Source organism: Sturnira hondurensis, unplaced genomic scaffold (assembly GCF_014824575.4).
Source record: "Sturnira hondurensis isolate 20B ecotype Veracruz unplaced genomic scaffold, ASM1482457v3 Scaffold0007406, whole genome shotgun sequence".
Lineage (NCBI taxonomy): Eukaryota > Metazoa > Chordata > Mammalia > Chiroptera > Phyllostomidae > Sturnira > Sturnira hondurensis.
In genome coordinates this window covers 2930254-2952361 of record NW_028080037.1, presented here as the reverse complement: position 1 = coordinate 2952361, position 22108 = coordinate 2930254, and the positions used below count along the sequence as shown (strand labels likewise).

Here is a 22108-nt window from a genome sequence, read left to right as displayed (position 1 = left end):
CATACACGAGACAACATTTACTGAATGACCAGCCGAACAGACAACTTTCTCATACCTTATTTAATGAATGGACCAAAATGTTTTTTGCTCCAATATCTCTCAAATCTCTTTCAGCATCATACTTTAAATCATTTGAAACACTGAACCTGCCACAAAAATAAAGAAAAAATGCATAAATAAATGCAGGTTCCATCGTTCTGGCAGTTTTCAGGAAAAAACAGAACCAAGTGCTGGAGAGACCAGCGCGCACGGACACTCCCACGGCCCCGCCGGCACTCACCACAGCGCTCGTTTCCTGCTCAACAGGTAGTTTTCGTAGATGATCCCGGCGATTGTCCTTCCTTTCCCTACCCCGGCACCGTCGCCAATTAAGAAGCCAGCCCGATCTCCATTAGGTAGGAATGTTTCGTGTTGCTGCAAAAAACCAGAAAAGGCTGGTAATTAATCTAATCCCCTTAATATTTTGGTGGTCAGTCTTCCACACATGGTTTTGGGATTACGTTCACACGACCTACATTTATGTAAATGGCATACAGGTTGGCTCAGCGCAGACACTTTCCATCTACCACACATTCAGTCTTGCCCCCTCACACCAAATAATTAATGTTAACGAATTGATGCCCACTCTTCCACCCCCTTTCCCACACTCACACAACCAAAAACAAACTTTTACGTCACGTATGTGTAGGGGGCAGGTGGCTACTTGGCCATTGTTTCATTTACAAAGACAGAGTATGACAGCAACCCTTCAGAAACAGCAGGCATAACTGTTTGGAAAGCTTGACATGACACCCGAACAGTAACACCAGGCCACTCCATCACCCCAAGGATGCAACTTTCAAACCTTTTCCAAACCTTTCAGCTACTGCAGGGAAAAGCTGCAACAGACAGCCTGGATGCTTTGTTCTCACTCAATGTTCTACGGGCTAGACCCCCAACAATGATACTGCTGGTCAAAGGGTACACGTACTGGAGTTTTGTTTTTTTTTAAAGATTTTATTTATTTATATATCTTTAGAGGGGAAGGAGAGAGAGAGAGAGAAACATCAATGTATGGTTGCCTTTTGTGCGTCCCCTGCTGGTAGTTAGCCTGCAAGGAACCGGCCTGCAACCCAGGCATGTGCCCTGACTGGGAATCGAACTGCGATCGTCTGGTTCGCAGGCCCGCGCTCAATCCACTGAGCTACGCCAGCCAGGGCCTCGTACTGGAGTTTTAATACATATCCCCAGTGCATCCCAAACGGTTACGTGTAGCCTCTGTCATTTCCAAGAGCAGTACGCTCCCCATATGCGTGCTACCTCCATTTAACTTTCCAACACACAGAACGCCCACAAAAATCACACTCACAAGTTTTTCATGCGAGAAAAACTTATCTCTGGGCTAACAACGATGGTGCACAGACCAAGACGGAAAGTAAGCAGGGCGTGCAGTCACGTGAGAGCGCTGCTCACCTGGGCTGCGTAGGTGACCGCCTCGAGCTGCAGTGCGGACAGCCAGCCGTTGTCGATGGTCTCTTCGGAGATGGATGTCTTGTACCAAACATCAGGAGGGGTAACACTGGATAAAGAACTAGTTTCCACCACAGCGTCCGGGTGACGCAGGCCAATTTTTACTAAATGAAAATTTTTAATACTTCATTTTAATAATTCTAGATAATGTTTCCAGTTGTATTTTAAGACACTGTGTGTTCTTTCTCTGACAGAAAATCTGAGTAAGTAAGTAACTGCACACTCCAGGACTCTATAAAAGTCACTGACGAGTGGGAGCACGCCGTTTACGCCTACTGAGCCCGGCCGGGCAGCTCAGCCGGTGAGAGCACAGCCCGCCCGGGGACGGCTGCGGGCCCCGCATGGGCCAGGGCCGCGCCTCAGCTGCAGGTCTGCTCTGCTCAAGGTGTGCATGGGGGAGGCAAGCGACCGATGTTTGTTCTCCTCCCCCCCTTCCTAAAAAAAAATCAGTAAAACACATCTTCAAGTGAGGATGTTTTTTTAAAGTATGGCATCAAAAATTTAAAAAAGAACTCTTGGCTACAAAATTAAACAGCAACTAATTCTTGAAAGTGTATAAAGTGAATGTAATTTAAAACCGGGGCCAACAACCCTCTTCTGTTAAAGAGTGAGGAGGGAAGTGTCTGCAGAGCACCCAGCCTCCTGCACACCCACCAACACGGCTGTCGCAGAGCAGCCCACAGATAAACCAACAGGCAGGGCTGTGCTCCCATAAAACTTCATTTACAAAAACAGACGATGGTTCAGATTTACTTCAATGACCTCTGGTTTAAAGGGCCATTCAAAAATTTTCAATCCTTTGGGGAAGAGACTATTACTGGAAGGGAGGGACACAAAATTTCAGACAGTACAACCTAAAACTCATTATAAATGACCAGAAACGTACGGGATCTTAGAGCCAATACATGATTGGTAAACAGGTTTTTAGTTTAAGTGGTATTATTAGTGGCTTTTTATAGAAACCCAGAGCAGACAGAAGACAAATCCTAGCTGTAAGTTTTTTTCATCTTATTACTTAATTTAATGAAAACATGAAAAAATTATTAATTTTCATGGCCATTATTGAAAAAAGGCAGAAATGATGTTACTGTAAACCACTGAATTCAAATAGCACATTCTATTTTTAAGATTGTCACTTTTTATGATTTGTTTCAGATAAGCTCTAAAGACACATTTATAATCACTGTTAATATGAGCAAAGTTTACTTGAAACAAAGTAAAACCCAAGCTTTTTCACTCTTGGTTTTAAAAGATTTCAACCTAAAACAAAGTTCTAAATTTGTGCAGGAAAAAGAAAAAAACCGACAGTAAAACCTCCATGCACAAATGCATCGCAGGTTCAAATACTACCCAGCATGTGCCCGCCAAACCCGAGGCACCTGCCCGACACTGGCAAACCCCGGCAGACACCGACGTGTGTGGGGAAGTTAAGCTCAGGAGGCACCCGGAAATCTTTCGTTGGTCCGACAAGTCCCCAGACGTACGTTTTATTGGCATGTACTCAGCATAGGTCTCTGCATGGCCCATCTCCTCTTCATCTTCCTCCTCCGGCTCGTCTTCCTCTTTTACAACAGGGGCCTTCTGCGGCACAGAGAGGGCACCATCAATTCTGGTTCCAGAGAGCAGAGGCCCAGACAACAAAGAAACACTATGCTGCGAAAACACCCCCAATCTTCAGTCCTAGAAGCATGACTCGCCACCTCCACAGTCCCTGAAACTGGGGTTCCGCCTTGAGGCGTCCCGGCTGCTCCAATGAGCGCAGACAATCCAGGACCTCCTCGCGCCCCTAACACACAAAGGGGTCACCACAGGGCCCCACCTTCCCTCCACCACCTCAAATGCTGGCCCCTTTCATTGTGCCCAAAGTCCAGGACAGGGCAAGGGCGTGGTCTGGGGGCGGAGAGTCTAAGTGTCAGGCCCTACCCTCTTTCCACCTCCACCTGTCTCCTTTCCCTCTGTGCCTAGCGCCAACACCCCAGAAAATTTGGGAGTCTGAAGGTCCCTCTGAAGGACAGAGTTTACTGCAGACTCCCGTACTCCACTGACACAGCCGCCATACTCAGGGGCCCCTATCAGCCATACTCCAAACCCTAGCACGTGCGACAGTGAACTGGAGCTACTGGTGACTACACCTGGGAAGCAGGAGAAACCCGGATTGCCCCAGCAGGCAGAGCAAAAGGTCACCACCACCGTGCGTTCCCTTTGTTTCTCCAGAGTGTGGAAGGGACGGGGTGCGGTGGGACAGGGACAGACAGATCCTGAACAAGCCGCTGTTCGCTCCCTGTAAACCCCCTTTATGAGCATGAGCTTGTTCAAGGCAGGAGACAGAGAGGCAGCCGTGAAGGCCAGCGCACCAAGGAGGCAGGAGAAGAAAGAGCAACCCAGCAGGACCTACAGAGAAAGCGGAGGGTTCTGCTCTAGACTACTCCATTTTTACGTAGTCTAGAGCAGAACAGGAAGGCACAGAGATGCCCAATAAATGTGGGAAGAAAAAAGGGCGGTGGGAGCTAAATATCCAATCAGTATCAACCCACAGAGTGCACAGGGAAAAGCCCCATAAAACTCGGAATGTACTGAGCAAGCACGCCAAAATGAAACCCACTTTCAGAAACAGGACACAGAACGGGGCCAAAGCAACATCTCTGAGCGCTCATTCCACTGGGTGGTTCAGGCAGGGGCCTCACATTCTGAGCCCTCCCAGCTCCACCTCCCCCACAACAGGAACACATGCCAGGTTAAGTGCCCAGGCTCCTTCTGTCTCCCTCTACCTTCTTTCTCCCTACATTTAAAACATATTTTTAAGTTAAAAAATAAGTAAATAATTTTTTAATTAAAATATTTTATTTATTTATTTTTAGAGAGAGGGGAAGGGAAGGGAAAGAGAAAGAGTGGGAGAGAAACATCAATGTGTGGTTGCCTCTCACGTGTTCCCTACTGGGGACCTGGCCTGCAACCCAGGCATGTGCCCTGACTGGGAACCGAACCCGAGACCCTTTGCTTCACAGGCCCGTGCTCAATCCACTGAGCTACACCAGCCAGGGCGTAAGTAAATAATTTTTAAAAAATCACCAGTAGTACAATTAGAAGATAAGCTGGTAATACCAAAGGGTTGCAAAAATCTTAGAAACGTTTGGTAACATTTCTAAGCCAGCTGGACACCAAAGGGCAGCTGCCAGCAAGCTCAGGGTCAAGGAGACACATGGAAACAGGGAGACCACAGAGCCTGCTGTACCCGCCCAACACACAAAGCTTGTGCTCACCACACAACTGCGGGCACACGTCACCAGGTGGGGACCATGGGCACACAGCCGTCGGGCACTCCTATTTTTTAAGGGAACCTAGATATCAAGACTTTTGGGTGTTAGCAAAAATTCAAAAATTTTCAAAAATTGTGGAATACCACACAGAACACATGTATGCACTGGTCTTGATCCACAGGCAATGTGTTCCATGTCCCCTAACTGGGAGCACAATCCAGAACTATAGCAGATCACGGGCAAACACGGGGTGACTATGACCTGAGCGCTAACTGTAAACAACGTATCTTGGAGAAACACGCATTCTTACCTTCCAAAAACCACTCTCCAGTAAGCTGCTGGCACGCCAGCGTTACACCCTGGGGACCGCCAGCACTGGTTCTCCTGGCCCCAAACACAGCCTGAGGCCCGGCTGCACTGATGTCCCCAACTCCTGTCCCACCCCCAAGTCCCATCGACCCTCTGACACCGTCGTGTGCAGTCCTCTCACACTGTCTTTCTCTTTCCCTTTCCCCTCACCCTTTCCAACCCCCCGTTTTAGACTCTTATTACTTCCCTCCTGCATTACTTAACCAACCTCCTCTCAATCTCTCGCCCCACTTATCCCAAATCACTAGCAGGTCCCTCCACAATCCGGGGCTGCTGCACCAAGTCCAAAGTCCTCCAAACTCAGCTCAGGACCCCCCAAAAGCCCAAACCAACCACTCCATCTTCCTGCAAGCCAAGTGTCTGGGCTCCATGTCACCTAAGCACATGGCCACCCCCGCCCCCATGTCTATTAGTGCTTTCATGTTGTTCCCTTCCTGACATGCCCCTCAGAGTTTCTCCACACCCAACACCAACCGCAGATCGGTCAGCTGCTGGGAACACCAAGTCTTCCCAGGCCAGGACGACCTCATCTTTCTCCAAATGCATAGCCCTCACTGTGCACAGCACCACGTGCCTTCTGCCATAACTTGTTACTAGAACATGCATTTGTCAAACTGCATGTTTCTTTGAGGGGAAGCCATGTAGGACACTTCCTGTAGAAACCTACCACACACACTCAGTATTATACACTGCACAGTTATTGAATAAACATACAGAATCAATGGACTCAAAGCGTGCAGCGTTTCCATGAAAAAGATCATACCTAGACCACCGTACAATCTCATAGCTCATCAACAGCCATGCACGCAGGTTTAGTTTTAAAATGAACGGTCACCAAATACTCATCTCCACGTTTGTTGTTTTTTATTGCTCAGATCAGTCACAATAAAAAGATGTCAGTAGTGCATACACTGCTATGTCCACCTCGTCAATTTTCCTAGTTCTAACTACCGTGGTTAGAGTATGTTGGTTTATCCCAATGAGGTGTAAGCTTAGTTTATGCACCTTAAGAGCCCACCTTCACCCAAGTAAAGTTCCTGAGGACCGTCTTACTTTACTGTTTATCGATCTGAGAGCGAGCATTGGAGACAGAGACGCCGCCTTGCGTCCCACCTAGTTATGCCGGTGTGTGTCCCTGGTGTGTGTCCAGACTGAAGATCGCACCTGCAACCTTGGCATGTCAGGATAACGCTCTATCCAACGGGGCTGCCCAGCCAGGGCATCCGAGGGTTGTTACAAGCACTTTTAGCCAAGTGTACTTTCCTACCACACAAAACACAGACACAGCTTTGACACTCACCATGGTCGGGGAAAAACTCCTCATTTTCATGTCATTTATCCATATTCTTGCTACTTCTTTATTAGAAGACTCTTTCTTTATCGTACCATTGCTTACATCAGCTGAAGGAGAGAGTCAATTTATATTTTAGAATAAAATCTCAATTTCTTTTCCTACAATTTCTTTAAAAATTCAGCAGTTTACCCACTTCCCAAACTGAAAAACACCAATCTGCTTATCACTAACTTAAAGTAATTAGAATGAAAACATTCAACGCTGGGTACCATTACGGAAGAATCAGTCTTAAAAAGAAATGTGTGCACAGAAAATATGAAAACCATTTATCAAAAAGACGCCTTAACCAGAACTGTTTGATAGTTCGTTTCAATACAAACGCCAAGAGCTGGCATTACTTTGAGATACTTCATCTGGTTCAATAAAAACCGGGCGCTCTCACCAGGACAGAATCAGTCTCCCCAGACCTGATGGCCCTTAGTAACTCTCAAGGCAAAATAACTATTTCCAGAAGAAAAAAACAACTGGGAGCTCTGTCTTTTCTTCTTAGGCACAGCACTAGAAACCCTCGTCTGAGCGACGGTCACAGTGGAACTACTGGTTGGGGAGCCCGGAGCCTCTGTAACTAACCGGCCTCCAGCTCTCAGTGCCCCGAAAGCATTCTGGCACACCCGGGGTCCTTGGGGTCAGTGTGCAAATCACACCAGGGACACTGTTAGCACCTCGTCTACTCTACCAACAGATGAGGAATATTTGGGGACCTGTCACTTGGGAGTCCAAAATGACCAGGATTAAAGTGCTGACAGACGAGGAACGCGGGGAACAGAGGCAATACTGCCACTGTGTGGCACGGTCTGTCCCACAGAAGTGTGGGAGAGCCAGTGAACAGTTCGCAGTGACAGACGGCTCCAGTGACAGACGGGAACCCAAAGAAAGCCTCTAACGGCTCAGGGCTCTGAAAGGGGCGAGGGCCGCACAGGTAAGAGATAAAGAAGAACACACCAACATTTTGCTCCTTGCAGTTTCACACTTTTAAGGTGTTTCCCTTTCAGCAAAAGGATGACCTTCTACAACACAACCGTTCGCTGATCCCCAGTGCCCCCTGCTCCTTCCCAGCCCCGGCCCAGTCTCACGGAGCTTCCCGGGCTTCCACACAAGGACACCCTGGTCTGAAGTCTTCCGTCTTCGCAAGTGATGGCCCTGCATGCGGGCGAGTCGCTGCACCAGCCGTCACTCGGGCAGCTCCATGCTCTCCTGTGTCCTGCCGTGCTCCCTGGACTAACCTCCGCACGGCACACGCACCTCTTCCAACTTACGAAAGCACGAACTGAGTAAGGAGTGGGGTACGACCCTCGGAGAGCCGCTCCCCTCGAGGCAGCAGTCCTTCGCCTCACAAAACCCAAGGCCGCTCGTGAAAAGCAGTCTGCACTCACTGATCACCTTCAAGTCTCCCAGGAGCCACCCCAGACGCTGCCCTGAACCTCGGCTGGGTCAGGGCCCCAGTCCTGCTCCCCACAGCAGAAAACAGCCATCAGCCCCAAGACAGTTAAGGCGAACCTCACCCTCATTTAGTTAAGGATGATGACACTGAGAGGAAGACCACAGCCAAAGAGCACAGCAGTGTAGACCCAAAATAAAGATGAGCGCATCGGGCACTTTAATTGCTTGTCACCGGACACAGTTCTGTATCAGCCCACAAACACTTTTTGCACCCCTTTCTTCGGAACACCCCTCACTCTCTACTTGGTAAACACAAGCAAATTTCAACTGCCAAGCAGTCGATTCTGCCACAGAATTAGATACTGGTCTATAGCAGGTATGAAAACTTACCTCCCACTATCAGAAATATAAAGCAGCTGTTTGAAAGGAGGAACCACCCTACTCAAAACCCACCGCCTCATTCCAGAAGCCTGTGGGACTGCGCTAGTGTAGGACAGTGGTCGGCTCAGGGTACGACTGAGGTCAGAGTGAGCGTCTCCAATAGAGCCCGTCGTGGTCCGAATCCACGACAGAGGCTCAAAGACTATTTAGTTCAATGGAAAAGATAAGAAGAAAATATCCCTCTTAAGAATCCACATTTTTCAGTTTTTAAAAATATCTTTTTAAAACTCGATATAGCGAGAGTTAAAAAAAAGACAAATTCCTTCTCTTTCACCCTTAAAAATGACCTAACTGCACTAAACACGAAGCCTCCTCTGAGCACCACCCCTGAAACCCTGATGGCTCCCTGCCCCGCACGCCCACCCCCCGCGCCCCGCAGAGCACAAACTCCACGGGAACGGAGGCTCGAACAGTTCCCCTTTCAGCCGCAGCCTCAATCCCAGAACAGAGCTCCACGCACAGGTGCTGGACAAGTATCTGTTGAATGAATGAGCAACAGCAAAAAAAAAAACCCACTCCCGAGAAGAAAACTAACGATAAAATCGACATTCTTCACACATAAATTAATCCCCCAAAAGGTGGGATCCAACCACAACTGCGCCTTTCCCTCTACACCCAAACCTACCCTTAAAGTGCCCTGGATCAGCCAGCGGTAATGGTTGTACGATTCCGCAACTACACTAAAATCCACTCAAATGTATACTTTAACAAGTGGTAACGAAAAAGCTGTTACATTAAAAAGTATTATGTGAGTTCACCCTTCAAAGAAAATACAGTATTATTTTATAAGAGAGTGTATGCATTTTGAAAGAGAATTTCCCAAACAAACGACTACCCACAAGCAATGAAGCCAAACCATGAGACTGTGAAGGTCAGAGTTAAAGGATCAAACTATCAGTTCAAAAGCCTATGAACCTCAAGTACGGTCCAAGGATCACCAGCAACAGCACCTCCAACGAGTTACTAGAAATGCAGACTCCTGGGCCCCACCCCAGACCTACTGAACGGACTGTTACTGAACAAGATCCCCAAGTGATTCACAGACACATAAAGTCTGAGAAGCATTGGTTTAAAGGACGGAGAAAAGTGTTCACTGGTTATCCACAATTCATAAAACTGAGATCTCAAGATGCTGATGAAGCCACTTGGTAATTCCGCACTTCGTTTCAAAGCTAAATGCTAAGGCTTATGAACTTTTGCTTCCCTTGACCTGTACAAAGACTAAGTACCACGGGCGGACAACGGACACCACTGAAAACAGAAAGACTTACTAGCTGCTGTTGCAACGGGCTGAGCAATATTGGCTGGTGGCTTCAGTTTCATGAGTTCGTTCAGACTGTTGTTTTTCAGCAGGTCCTTCAGTTGAACCTGGTCCTTTGGAGGTGCGGAGGTCACGGCATTTCGTGCTGCTGGTGCTGAGACGGCAGGGCGTGTGTTTGCAGTGGTCTGGATGAACTTTGTCAAAGTGATGGTCTGCCTGTGACTAGTTGTCACAGGTGGTGTTTTAGTCATCACAATGGTAGATCCCAAGGTCGGAAGCTGATTTATCTGATTCAGCACAAATGTTGTCGTAGATGGAGGCTGCTGCTATTGCGAAAAGACAACCATGTGCATCACCACCACTGAAAATGCTTTCTTCTCCAATATAGCCTATACCCACAAACACAGGACGCCATGTAAAATCCAAAATGAACTTTCATTCTTGCCTAACTATTGGCACTTCATCTTAATTAAACATGAACCAAATAAACTACCAAGTTAAAATACACCACTCTGAGGAAAGAAGGTACGGGGTGGTGAGATACCTTACACAACTGTCGGGGTGAGCAAACAGCACAGGGGACGTGCAGCAACCCTACAGAACCCGAGGGCCGGGAGCAGGACGAGTGCAAAACCCCAGCACGGCCCCGGCGAGGCAGACGACGGCGGGAAGGCACCGAGGCCTCTGGAGGCCCAGCCCCTGCGGACCGTGCCCGTTTCCAGCACTTGGCGACTCCCGGCCACCGCTCTGTTCGCTCTCCCACGGACGACACAGATGTTTAGGACTTGACAGGATGAAACCATCAAGCAGAGTCTTAAACACCCAGGTCACAAAAATGACCCAGCTACATGAACCACAAAAACTGGCGATGACATGAGCACTACCTTTGAGCCTAAAACAAAGCTGCACAGCGTTTCTACAGGGGAGGGTAGGCGCTGGATGAAGATGGAAAAAAAGGTCGAGATTTACGGATAACAGGACTACAAGCAACTACAGTCCAACTGAGATACTTTTATGAATTTAAGTGCCTTTCTACTTCCTTTCCACCTCAAACTACCTTGTTTCTCCATAATGCCTATAATGCCTAAGAGGCTTCTAGCTACTACTTACCACTTTTACATAAAACTCTCAAAACAATGATTTACCACAAGTCGTCAAATTTTAACCAGTTTGTCCAATAATTTTATACCACTCCACTTAAGTTAATAACTGCTACATTTAAGGTAAGGTCAGAGAAAATCTATATTTAAAGCACAATTATAATCACATAAAAGTTATGTATACCGACAACTGTAACAGCATAATCAATAAAATATAATAAAAAAGTCACATATACCAATGAACAAAAACTGAAATAAACTAGCAAAACTGAACAGTGTAGTGAAATGGTAATGCGTGGTTGGTCTTTTATTTCATAAATTTTGTATCATTTGCAATAATAAGTTTGTTTTGTGCAAATTATCTTTTGAACAATATAACTATGATAAGAACAGAATAAATGTTTTTACAAAGTAGGAGATGACAGCAGAATATTGTGAAAAAAATAGCAAAAGACAGAACTACTAAGATAAAAGTGTTTCGTACAAAAGCTTATTTGCTCACTACACTCCTAAACTATTTCAGGAGTAATGCCAAATCTAAGTAGTTCTTACCCTAACATTTAACAGTGCTGGGCTAGGTACCGCCTCTGGTTCCTGTTTAACGGGAGCTGCTGCTTCAGTCTCCAAACCTAGTTCTAACGTACTGAGTGGCACTGACTGGAGAGAAAACAACATTGAGAAAAATAAAGAATGACACAGTGAATTCCATTTCAAGAACAAGAGATGTATTTATTTCATTAAAACAAAGAGCCCTGGCTGGTGTGGCTCAGTGGACTGGTGCCGGCCTGTGAACCAAAGGGTCACCGGTTTGATTCTCAAGTCAGGGCACACGCCTGGGTTGCGGGCCAGGTCCCCAGTTGGGGGCGCACAAGAGGCAGCCACACACTGAAGTTTCTATCTCTCTCTCTCCCCCTCCCTTCCCCTCTATAAAAGTAGATAAATAAAATCTTAAAATCAAATAAAACAAAGAAGGTCAGCCTTCACTTTCAAACAGAACGGAAGAGCACAGATGCCAGGGTGGCGCCGCCGTCTCTCCAAGTCTTCACAGAATCGCACTAACACCAGCGTCTCCCTTTTACTTTCAGAAAAAGTGTAGAGTGAAACTTGGAAAAGTGTTCCTATTCAGTATATAGAGACGAACTATTAAGGAGATTAACCATCCTCCCAGAAAACTCTACAAACAATTCATCTCTTACTTTTACATATATAGCACAGTAAAACAAAAAATGCCTCAATTTTCATTGCAAATGTTTTTCACCTCATGAGTTAAGAATAATACTAACTTAAAACCTTAAACCCTGGCTGGTGTGGCTCAGTGGACTGGGCACCAGCCATGCCAACCAGAGTCACTGGTTCAATTCCTAATCAGGGCACACGCCTGGGTTATGGGCCAGGTCCCACAGAGGGCCCAGTAGGGGGCACATAAGAGGCAACCACATGTTGATCTTTCTCCCCTACTACCCCTCTCTATAAAAATAAATAAAATCTTTTTGAAAAGCTTCATATGTATATTTAAAATTAAGGTTTAATAATACCTACTTTTGTAAGTACAAATTAGCCTGAAGAAAACCCCTAATTTTCAGAGGCTAGGAAAACTCACTCACCTGGTGAACTGGAGGGGGCGGTGCTGGAGCTGCGAGCCCCGCGTCTCCACCGTCGACACCGAAGAGGTCATTTGCACTAATCCCACTCTCACTCAAAGCAGCGAGCAGTAAATCTTGCCCTGGCTCCACCATCTTTAGAACAAAATATTACATATTAACATAACAAACTTAAAATGACAATTAACTCTCTTCTACATACAAACCAACATTTTCTACCAGACCCATTCATTATTTATGAAGAACTTGAAGCATGGGAGGCAAAAAGGATGAAAACAGCCTCCGATCCCCAAACACACATTACGATAGAAGGGACGTAACTGTTTGAAAATCACTGCACAAGTGTGTCCGTAAGACAGGGTGGGAACCGAAGGAAACACCACATCTGACTAGGGAGGGAGGCCACGCAGATGACCGTGGAGTTGAGTCTCAGCGAAGAACTGCCTGGGGGACTAGGATTTTCAGGACAGCGTACTCAGTCTCCTGCAGGCGTTGGGCGACGCCAACCCTCTTCAAGACCAGCAGCACAGGGGACCTCACGGAACGGCCTCGGCAGACCAGGAGGGCCTCTGCGCTGCACCGGTGGGGCCCAAAGACAAAGGGGGGGCATGGATTTCAAGGTATTTAGAAAGGAGATTCCCTAAGACCAGGTTGCTCAAAATAGAAGAATTTTTTTAAAAGAAGAGTTGATGGACAATTAGAAAAGTAATCAAAAGTTGAGGCCAGGAAGCCCTGGCTGGTGTAGCTCAGTGGATTGAACGCGGGCCTGCAAACTAGATGATTGCGGTTCAATTCCCAGTCAGGGCACATGCCTGGGTTGCAGGCCAGTTCCCAGCAGGGGATGCTCTTTCTCTTCTTCTCTCCTCCCCTTCCCCTCTAAAAGATAAATAAATAAAATATTTAAAAAAAAGTTGAGCCCAGGAGACCTGAAAGATAAGTTATGTGAATTTTAGGGGAAATGCCTACGTAGAAGCAGGCAACCACATTTTACCATAGGGTTTCCCAACTGTCCTCTCCTCTTAGGAGCAAGATCAAAGCATTCTGCCACCAACAGGGAACAAAACTCCAACAGAGCTTTCTCAATTTTAACTTTCCTCATTAATGTATTGAAAATAACCAATTAGTAAATACACAAAAGTCTTATGGGAAAATCTGTCATTTTTCTCAGAAAATTAATTTCATGTTATATAAATAATATACTAATTTTTCAGCTAGTGCATTTGTTCTCAGACTACACAAAAGAACGCCAGTGTTTCATTATGTCCTATAAAAAGATGTTAGCCAAGAACGCCATGACCATGACTCCCACACACAAGGACTACAGTATTAGGTGAAAGCATGATATTTAACCAAGAAATCCTTCACTAGGTAGGTCTATTATCACACATGCTTGTGTATCGCGCAGAAAAGTTATAACGGACACACGAATGAATTTAAGGTAGAAAACCACAGACATCCAGAACTGAACCTTAGGGCAGACCCACTGTTTCAAGGATGGGAGGAAGGACAGAGAGCCCAAATACTTACCAGAGAAAGGGAAAGAAGCCTAAGGAAGACCACAGCCTGAGCAGGAAGGTGGACGGAGAGGGAGCGGACAGTTACGGAGCGTCCTGTACAAGCCTGACACAGTGTTGGGCTTTTCATGCACATCACGAGAGAACAACCCAAAGCAAGATAAAAAACCGAGGCTCAGGAAATTTCAATTACCTGGCCAGTGTCACCCGCCCACATCTAGATGGTTAAAGCCCGTTGTTCTCTTTTCCATGCTGAGATCAAGTCACTGCTGGCCTTGCCAGGTGGCTCAGTTGGCTGGAGCACCGAAAGGTTTGATCCCCGGTCAGGGGGCATAAGGGAAGCAACCAATCACTATTTCTCTCTCACACTGATGTTTCTCTCTTCTCCCCCCCCCTTCTTTCTCTCTAAAAGTCAGTAAAAATTTTGATTTTTTTAAGGTGAGGATTTTTTTTTTAATTTAAGAAGTCAGTGTTGGTAACGTTGAAGTTTTAACACTGAAAACTGGAAGAGGATGCAACCTTTGACAGCAAGATGGAAACAGTAGGAAAGAACCGACCATCAGAGACAAACAGCAGGAATGTCCTGAGATGGACTTACAATAACGTTAATCCATTTTTGTAATATAGACATAGTTGACCATACTTTACAATTTATCTAAGTACACAGTAAAAATATGTATCACAAGAGCTTACACAATGCTTTGAAAAACAGTTTCAATCCATACAATACCTCATTAGGACCTGTGGGAATAGGGGGTCTTGGCCCATTTGCTCTGGCTAATCTTGACCTAAGTTAACAGAACTCAAGACTATCAAAATGCCATCCTCTAAAAGTAAATACTGGAAATAGTTTATTTACATTTGAAACTAAAGCACATTGTTTTAAACCAGTGACTGGTAAACTACAGACCACAGAATGCCTGGAGGTCCCAGGGCCCATTAATTCATCAGATAATTCACCAAGCCTCATCTACTTATACTCACAAGTATAGAAATGTTACTAATGAAACAAAAAAAAAATTCACTAAAACATGTTACTGAATTAATGAGAGCTTTCTGAAATATACTTTTGAAACAATGCGGGTTAAAAGTACAAAAATATCTTTGCCCTGCCTGGTGTGGCTCAGTGGACTGAGCACCAGCCTGCGAACAGAAAGGTGTCCATTTCAATTCCCAGTCAGGACACACGCCTGGGTTGCAGGCGAAGGTCCCCAGCTGGGGGTACGCAAAAGGCAGCCAATTGATGTGTCTCTCACACATTGATGTTTTACACACTCTCTTTCTCTCTCCCCTCCTTGCTCTCAAAAGGTAAATAAAAAGAAAATCTTTAAAAAAACCCAAACCCTAAGACTACCTGTAGATTATAGCAAATTGTCATGAAAAGTGGAATTCAAAATTGGTAATAAACTTAGTCCTGTTTGTTGGTTGAGAGCTGCTTTCACATGTTGACAACATATAATTAAAAATACATATTTTTTCATGGAAGGGAGGAATTTGGGAAAGAAACCTGTTGGTGTTCAGACCAGAAATGACGGCACCAGTTCAGTCACCGACTCACAATTCACTCAGAGAAGCCACAACCTGAGACCTCTGATATGAGAAGTGACCTCATACTGACAACATCTGTAAAAGACATTTTCTTTTACAAGCTATCAATAAAAGACATTTTCACTTTGTACACGTTTTACACCCAAACAAAATCTAGGGATATCTCCTCTCTCAGCCAAGCGGGCACGAACTCTCTAGTCGCGCTTTTTTTGCAGTGAGGGGCAAAAGGAGTAGAGGAGCCCTGGCTGGTGTAGCTCAGTGGATTGAGCGCGGCGGGCCTGCGGTGGTTCCATTCCCAGTCAGGGCACATGCCTGGGTTGCAGGCCAGTTCCCAGCAGGGGACGCACGAGAAGCAACCATACATTGATGTTTCTCTTCCTCTCTCCTTCCTTTCCCCTCTAAAGACAAATAAATAAAATATTTTTTAAAAAAGGGGTAGAGAAGAGATGTGTGCCCCCAACTCCAGAAGGCAAAACTCGTCATATCTAATCATGTTCCTCTTGTGAAATTACTACAGACTCATGGAATTTAAATGCTCAGGCTGAGAACCCTTAAAAGGTGATACTACCCAATTTTCTCCTCCTCAGTTTACAAATAAGTAGGATTTATTCCTGAGGGAAAACATTTTCACTCTATAGCCATGTATAAACACACAAGTACATATAAATACACAAGTACCATATAAATGCAAACACTGTTAAGTGTAAGAGAACTGTGTTACAACGTGTCAAAAAGGCTTTCACAGACCTCATTCAACATGTAGCAATCTAACAAACTCAAAAGTTACTAACGCGGGGATTCTATGGCATCTCCAACAATGGACGACAAACTGGCTCCATTTTTATCACAAATACATTTGAAAATATCACCTATTTCAAAACAGTACACTATGCAACAATGACAAGTAAGAAACAAGGACACAGGAGTAGACAGAAACTAAGAGCCATCCCTGGCAGGCAGAGAATCCCGAGGAAACAATAGCCAATCCGAAGAATGAAAGGATTCGGTTCCCACCGAGAAGACCAACACCAAACCTGCCGGCTGGGACAAGGTTCCTCTTGTTGAGACCTAACACAGACCTTCAGTCTCCGCTCCCGCTCCGGCCAGACGGATACAGGGACGGGTCCGCAGAGGCGGCAGCGGCACACGACAGAGGCTGAGGAGACCGTGGAGTGACACAGAACGCCTAGGTTCAAATACTGGCTCCATCACCCACTGGCAGTACAACAGGGTCAGGTAATATCCTGTGACTCGGTTTCCTCAACTTCCATGGGAAGAAAATAGAACCTACCTCATAGGATTGCTGTACTGTCTGAAATAAATGTTAGCTACTATCGTTTTTCTTTCTTTCCTCCTACTATCGTTTTGATAAACATTAGTATCATATCCAAGATGTGTCTTCTTCCATATTGCTGATGCAAGTGTATTTCCCAGAATACAAACTATCTGTTGTCAATCTATTCAATAGTTAACTTCTACATTAGTTCTATGAAATACTACTTCCCATTTTACCGAAAGTGTCACACAGCCACTTTATTCATTTGATCTGTTAGTGTCTTGGGGACAATAATAGACACCTTTATTTTTTTATTTTTTATTATATTTTATTGATTATACCATTAGTTTTCTATTCACCCCTTCATTCCCCTCCCCCCGCACACCTCCTCCCCCCTTTAGTTTATGACCACGTGTCTCAAGTTCTTTAGATTCTATATTTCCTCTACTATTCTTGCCCTCCCCCCATCTATTTTTTACCTACCGTCTATGCTACTTATGTTCTAGACACCTTTAAATGTACACAGAAAATACCACTTAGTACCTCTGCCAGAATAACAGAAAACATTTTTTTCTCGTTAGTTGATAGTGCCAAGCCATGTCTGATTTTTTTCAGCTTCAATTTTGCTTCTCTGCAGCCCAAATGTGATGACTAACATATAGTTTAAGAATCTGAAAGACCCTGGGTGGTATAACTCAATGGATTGAGTGCAGGCCTACAAACCTTTAAAGGTTGCTGGTTCAATTCCCAGTCAAGGTACATTGCAGGCCAAGGTCCCCAGATGGGGGCCTGTGAGAGATGACCAAGATCTCCCTCTCTAAAAATAAATAAATAAAATCTTTAAAAAAAGAACTTGAAGGATAATGATCCACTTAGAATTTAGCTGATAACAGTCCATCAACAAGTATTTATTGAGTGCTGCCTAAGAACATGAAAAAAGGGTCAGTATGAAGTTCCTCAAAGCTGCTTTTCTTTAAAATATATAATTTCTTCTAAAAATATATTTTATATATAGAGAGATAGATTTATTTATTTATTTGTTTGTTTATTTATCTATCTTTAGAGGGGAAGGGAAGGAGAGAAATATCAATGTACGGTTGCCTCTCATGAGTCCCCTGCTGGGAACTGGCCTGCAACCCAGGCATGTGCCCCGAATGGGAATCAAACCGTGATTGTGTGGTTCGCAGGCCCACGCTCAATCCACTGAGCTACACCAGCCAGGGCTAATTCATGTTTTTTAAACACTGAATTCTCAAGGGAGCAATTGCTCAAAGTGCCCCTCCTCCCACTCTCATTGCAAAACCTATAGGAAGCAAGGGCTCAGGAAGGATCTGTAGATCATGAATAACTTTCCAAAAAGTCTTTACAAAAGAAACATTAGAACCAGGTGAGGAAATGAAACTGATCACTTCCATCACACTCACAGGGTCAGCCTTCTTCAGGTTTAGTACAGGGTTGGACCTCTTTTCTCCTTTAACCCTCAAGATAGCCTATGAGTAAATGCTGCCCATTATCCCCTTGTCACTGATGAGAAACTGAAGCCTAGAAATAACGCCTAACAAGGTCACACCACCACCAGAGCAGAACAGAATTACAAACCCAAGAAGGTCTGACACCACGTCTCTCTAAGATTCTATACTCTTAACCTTATACCAGTGTTTTCCAAACTGCTGGCCACAACGTAGTGGGTTGTCCAAGCAATTCAGCAAACCATGATCAGCATTCTTAAACATTTCAGCATAGAAACAGAAAATTAGTGCATAGCATGTTGCAAGAGAGGTTATTTCATGAAATGAGTTTTTCAGTTCCATGCATATATACATTCTAAGTCACAATGTAAAACGTATTTCTTACTGTAGTACACAGTAAAAAAGTTTGGGGGGGAAAATGCCCTGTGTTATATGATGCCTCCAAAAAAATAAATAAGCAAGTTAATGTGATGTTTTTTAAGATTTACTTATTTTTAGACAAACGGGAAAGGAAGGAGAAAGACTGGGAGAGAAACATAAGCATGAGAGAGGTAGACACGTTGCCTCTCGCACGCCCCCAACTGGGGACCTGGCCAGCAACCAGACATGTGCCCTGACTGGGAACTGAACTGGCAACCCTCTGATCCACAGGCTGATGCTCAATCCACTGAGCCACAGCAGTCAGGGCTGATGGGTTCTGTACTGTACCTTATTTATAAAATAGGTTCTCCTCTTTAAGATCCTCTCTTTTCCACCTACACAGAATTCAACCACAAAGTGAATCTGTCAATTAGCATTAAAACAAACAAACAAACAAAAACAAAGAACACTGCAAAAATCTTAGGATTACATCATCTTGGTTACTAATTTACTATTTAATATAGAAGCAACTTCCCTCAAAAAGTAGCTTTAGTTTTGGCAGGCATAGTGTGGGAACTCACAGAGCCTCCTGAAAAGTCAGATCCCTCGGATCTGAGTGTGCATGTCCTTCACAGGTGGAAATCAAAGCTCCATCTAGATACCAAGAACTGGCGACATGTATCTGTAACTTTAGGGGAATCTTTTCTTAAAATTGATTATTGATTTTATGGAGGGAAGGGGGAAAGAGACAGGTGGAGGGAGGGGGGAGAGAGAGAAAAAAAACATCAGTTTGTTGTTCTACTTACTTATGCACGCACTGGTTGTTTCTTGTGTGAACCCTGACTGGGGATCAAACATGCGACCTTGGTGTGCCAGGACAGTGCTGTAACTAGTGGAGCTATCCGGCCAGGACCATGCATCATTTTTTAAAAACGAGGTAAAAGAATCTCCATAGTACCCGTGGTAAAATAGTCATTCCAGCAAAACTTTTGAAATATGTAAAACTGGCCCAGGCTGGGTGGCTCAGCTGTTTACTAGAGCATGAACCTGACAGCCAAGGCTGCAGGTTAGATCCCAGTTGGGGCACATACAAGAAATCAGCCAATGAACGCATAAGTAAAACAACAAATCAATGACTGTCTTTCACCAAAAATCAGTAAATTAATTTTTTTTAATGCACATAGTCCTGATGGAAGTAGCTCAGTTGGCTGGATGTCCCGCAGAGCAAAAAGACCGCCAGTGGATTCCCGGTTTGCATGTTCCCCCCCAGGTCAGGATGCCTTTGAGAGGCGACCAACTGATGTTTCTCTCTCACACTGATGTCTCTCCCTCTCTCTAAAAATAAAGTATTTAAAAAAATGAAAACACGTATAAAACTACCTGACATAGCAACAGTCAATGAACGAATGAATGAACTGCAAGCCCCTAAGCCTCTCTTTTTAAGGTTTACCCAGCAACTAATGTAAAACTTATTTAAAACAGTGATGAGAATCACATGGCATAAAGCTAGACTGGGAGATGAAAAGCAGAAACCAGAGAAAAAGTAAAAATGTCTTACCTTTGGTAAAGTACAATTGGGAAATCTTTTTAAACACGAAAATAAAACATTCCCTTGCTTAGAAAACTAATGTCCTACTTCAGGCACTAGGACGAAATCCCGCATTTCCCCCTAGAAATGCTGTACCAACTATCTCCTGTGAAACGATGATGGTTTCTGCCGCAGCTTAAGGAAACCAGTTCTGCTGGCCACCGGTTCAGAGCTGACGAAAATAACTTGGAAAAAATGCGGTCCCTCCCCTCTCTTAGCTGGCTTTGCGTGTCTGCGGAGTGCGGGCTACGGGCTGCAGGCTGCGGGCGCCGGGGAAGCTCCGGCTTTGACAGCGAGCAGCGCCCTCCCGGCGACCCCGTTAGCAGCCCCATTCTGTCTCTAACTCCGATCGTCTAGAGAGTACGAAACATTTAACTGAACATAAACTGCCAATAATCAACTTTCAAAGGTCAAAGGGGACCCAGTTTTCCACCTTCCCTCATCAACACGTGTTCAGTACAAACTTCCGGGTGCTGTTACAATTGGCTGCGCAATTCAATGGATAAAAATGTTGCTTTCGTTGACTCCCATGTTCTCGCCCGTTCTTTTCCCACGTTTCTCCACCAGCGACTCCCCAAAACAAAAGCCGCCCACAGAGGACGGAGCACGCCCATGAAAAGAGCTTCTCTGTGCGAGGATCAAGTTAGTGGTCCGAAAACATTCCCCAAACAGAAGCACAAAGCCGGGGAGGGGAGGGGCTGCACGGCCAGGGAAGCAACAATCGCAAGCTCGGGAAGATCCGCAGCTCCTCAGCGGTTAAACCGACCCACACCACTTCTGGGAAACCACCCGCACACGCTGCTTTGGGGAACTTTGGGTTCCAGTTACGCCTGACACTCTGAGGGTGAGCAAACCCCCGCCGCCCTTCCCCTGCACAGAGATGCTGCGGGTCGGGAGACGAGCTCGCTCGCTGGAAGCAAAACTGCCCTCAAGACCGGGGGAGGCGTGCAAGGGGTCCCCACGTGTCCCGCGTACCTTCCCCACAGCCCCGGGCGCCGGGTGATCGCAAACTGCCCGGGCGGGGTCCAGACTTGGGGCGACCCTGCTGTCGCCTCCCGCACTCGCCCTGAACTGGGAGCAATCCTCCGGCAGCAGGACTTTTGGAGGATTGCGGAGCTCACTTTCCTGCGGGTCCGGGACCTGGCAGACCGCGTGTCGAACGGGGCAAGGAAGAGAGGCGACCCGAGTGGCGCCTGAGCCGGGGTCCGCACACCCTGCCTCCTCGCCCAAAGGGGGTGCCTCCGGCCCGGGACAGCGGGGGCCCGTCAGCCCCACACGGCGACCACAGGGCCCGGCGCTGACGGGCGGAGGAAGCGAGCGCGGCGGGGCAGCCGCCGGGACCGTGACCCCGAGGCCCCCAGAACGAGCAGCTGAGGGAGCGGCGAGGGAGGCCCCAAACCGGGGTGAGGTGGCGGCCCCCCCCAGCCCGGCCCCGCACAGCTCCCTAAGGAGGGTGGGAGTGGGAGGCTGTCCGGGAGAGCGAGTGCAGAAGAAGAGGGTTCAGGAGAGGACTTACTTTCCCCGCGGGATGCGACGCCGGTACAGCTTCTCGCGGGCGGCGGAGCTTGAAGAACCACAGGCGACAGGAGCGGAGGCGGCGGTGGCGGCGGCAGCAGCGGCGTCCGGCTCTGCCTACCTCCCCGCCGCCATCTTGACGCCCCTCCCCCCAGCCCCCCGCCCCGCCAGGAGCGGAGGGGGTGGGGCGACGGATGAGGCGCAGCGCGCGCCGCGCGCCCCACGTGACTTCCTCCCTCCCCCACCTCGCTCCCCCGCGCCCCTCTCCGCCCCGCCTCCCTCCCAAGCAAAAGGAGATGATACACCCCCCCCATCTTGACCGCCCCCTGCCTTCGCCGCCAAACACGGACTCCGCCGGCTCCCGTCTCCCTGGTACCAGTGGTTGGATCCAAGGAAATTCCGGAACCCAAACGGTCCATTACCGCGGCTCCAGGGTGGGAGAGGGTGAGGGGGCCGGGTTTCCGAGAAGGGGGAGGGGGAAGGCGAAGGCCGCTGAGGAGAGTCACGTGTCTACTGCTTCCGCTGGCGCTCGAAAGACCTCGCGAGAATTCCGTTTCCCCTCCCTT

The 22108-nt window shown here is 46.6% G+C and overlaps 1 protein-coding gene across 5 annotated transcripts in view; it reads right to left on the bottom strand.

Annotated features, from left to right (window-relative positions):
- SBNO1 (strawberry notch homolog 1) overlaps positions 1 to 21715 on the bottom strand; it is a 51457-nt gene extending 29742 nt beyond the window's left edge. The window contains exons 1-9 of one of the 5 annotated variants that reach the window (XM_037051935.1): positions 21544 to 21715; positions 12276 to 12407; positions 11224 to 11328; positions 9582 to 9897; positions 6436 to 6536; positions 2994 to 3090; positions 1453 to 1613; positions 281 to 414; positions 56 to 146 (exon numbers count right to left, since the gene is read on the bottom strand). In XM_037051935.1, the coding sequence (XP_036907830.1) occupies positions 56 to 146; positions 281 to 414; positions 1453 to 1613; positions 2994 to 3090; positions 6436 to 6536; positions 9582 to 9897; positions 11224 to 11328; positions 12276 to 12407 (1137 nt within the window). In that variant the 5' untranslated portion in view covers positions 21544 to 21715. The remainder of the gene's footprint in view (positions 1 to 55; positions 147 to 280; positions 415 to 1452; positions 1614 to 2993; positions 3091 to 6435; positions 6537 to 9581; positions 9898 to 11223; positions 11329 to 12275; positions 12408 to 21543) is intronic. The other 4 variants (XM_037051937.1, XM_037051936.1, XM_037051939.1 and 1 more) reach the window with 4 other exon arrangements.
- Between the last annotated feature and the right edge of the window lie 393 nt (positions 21716 to 22108).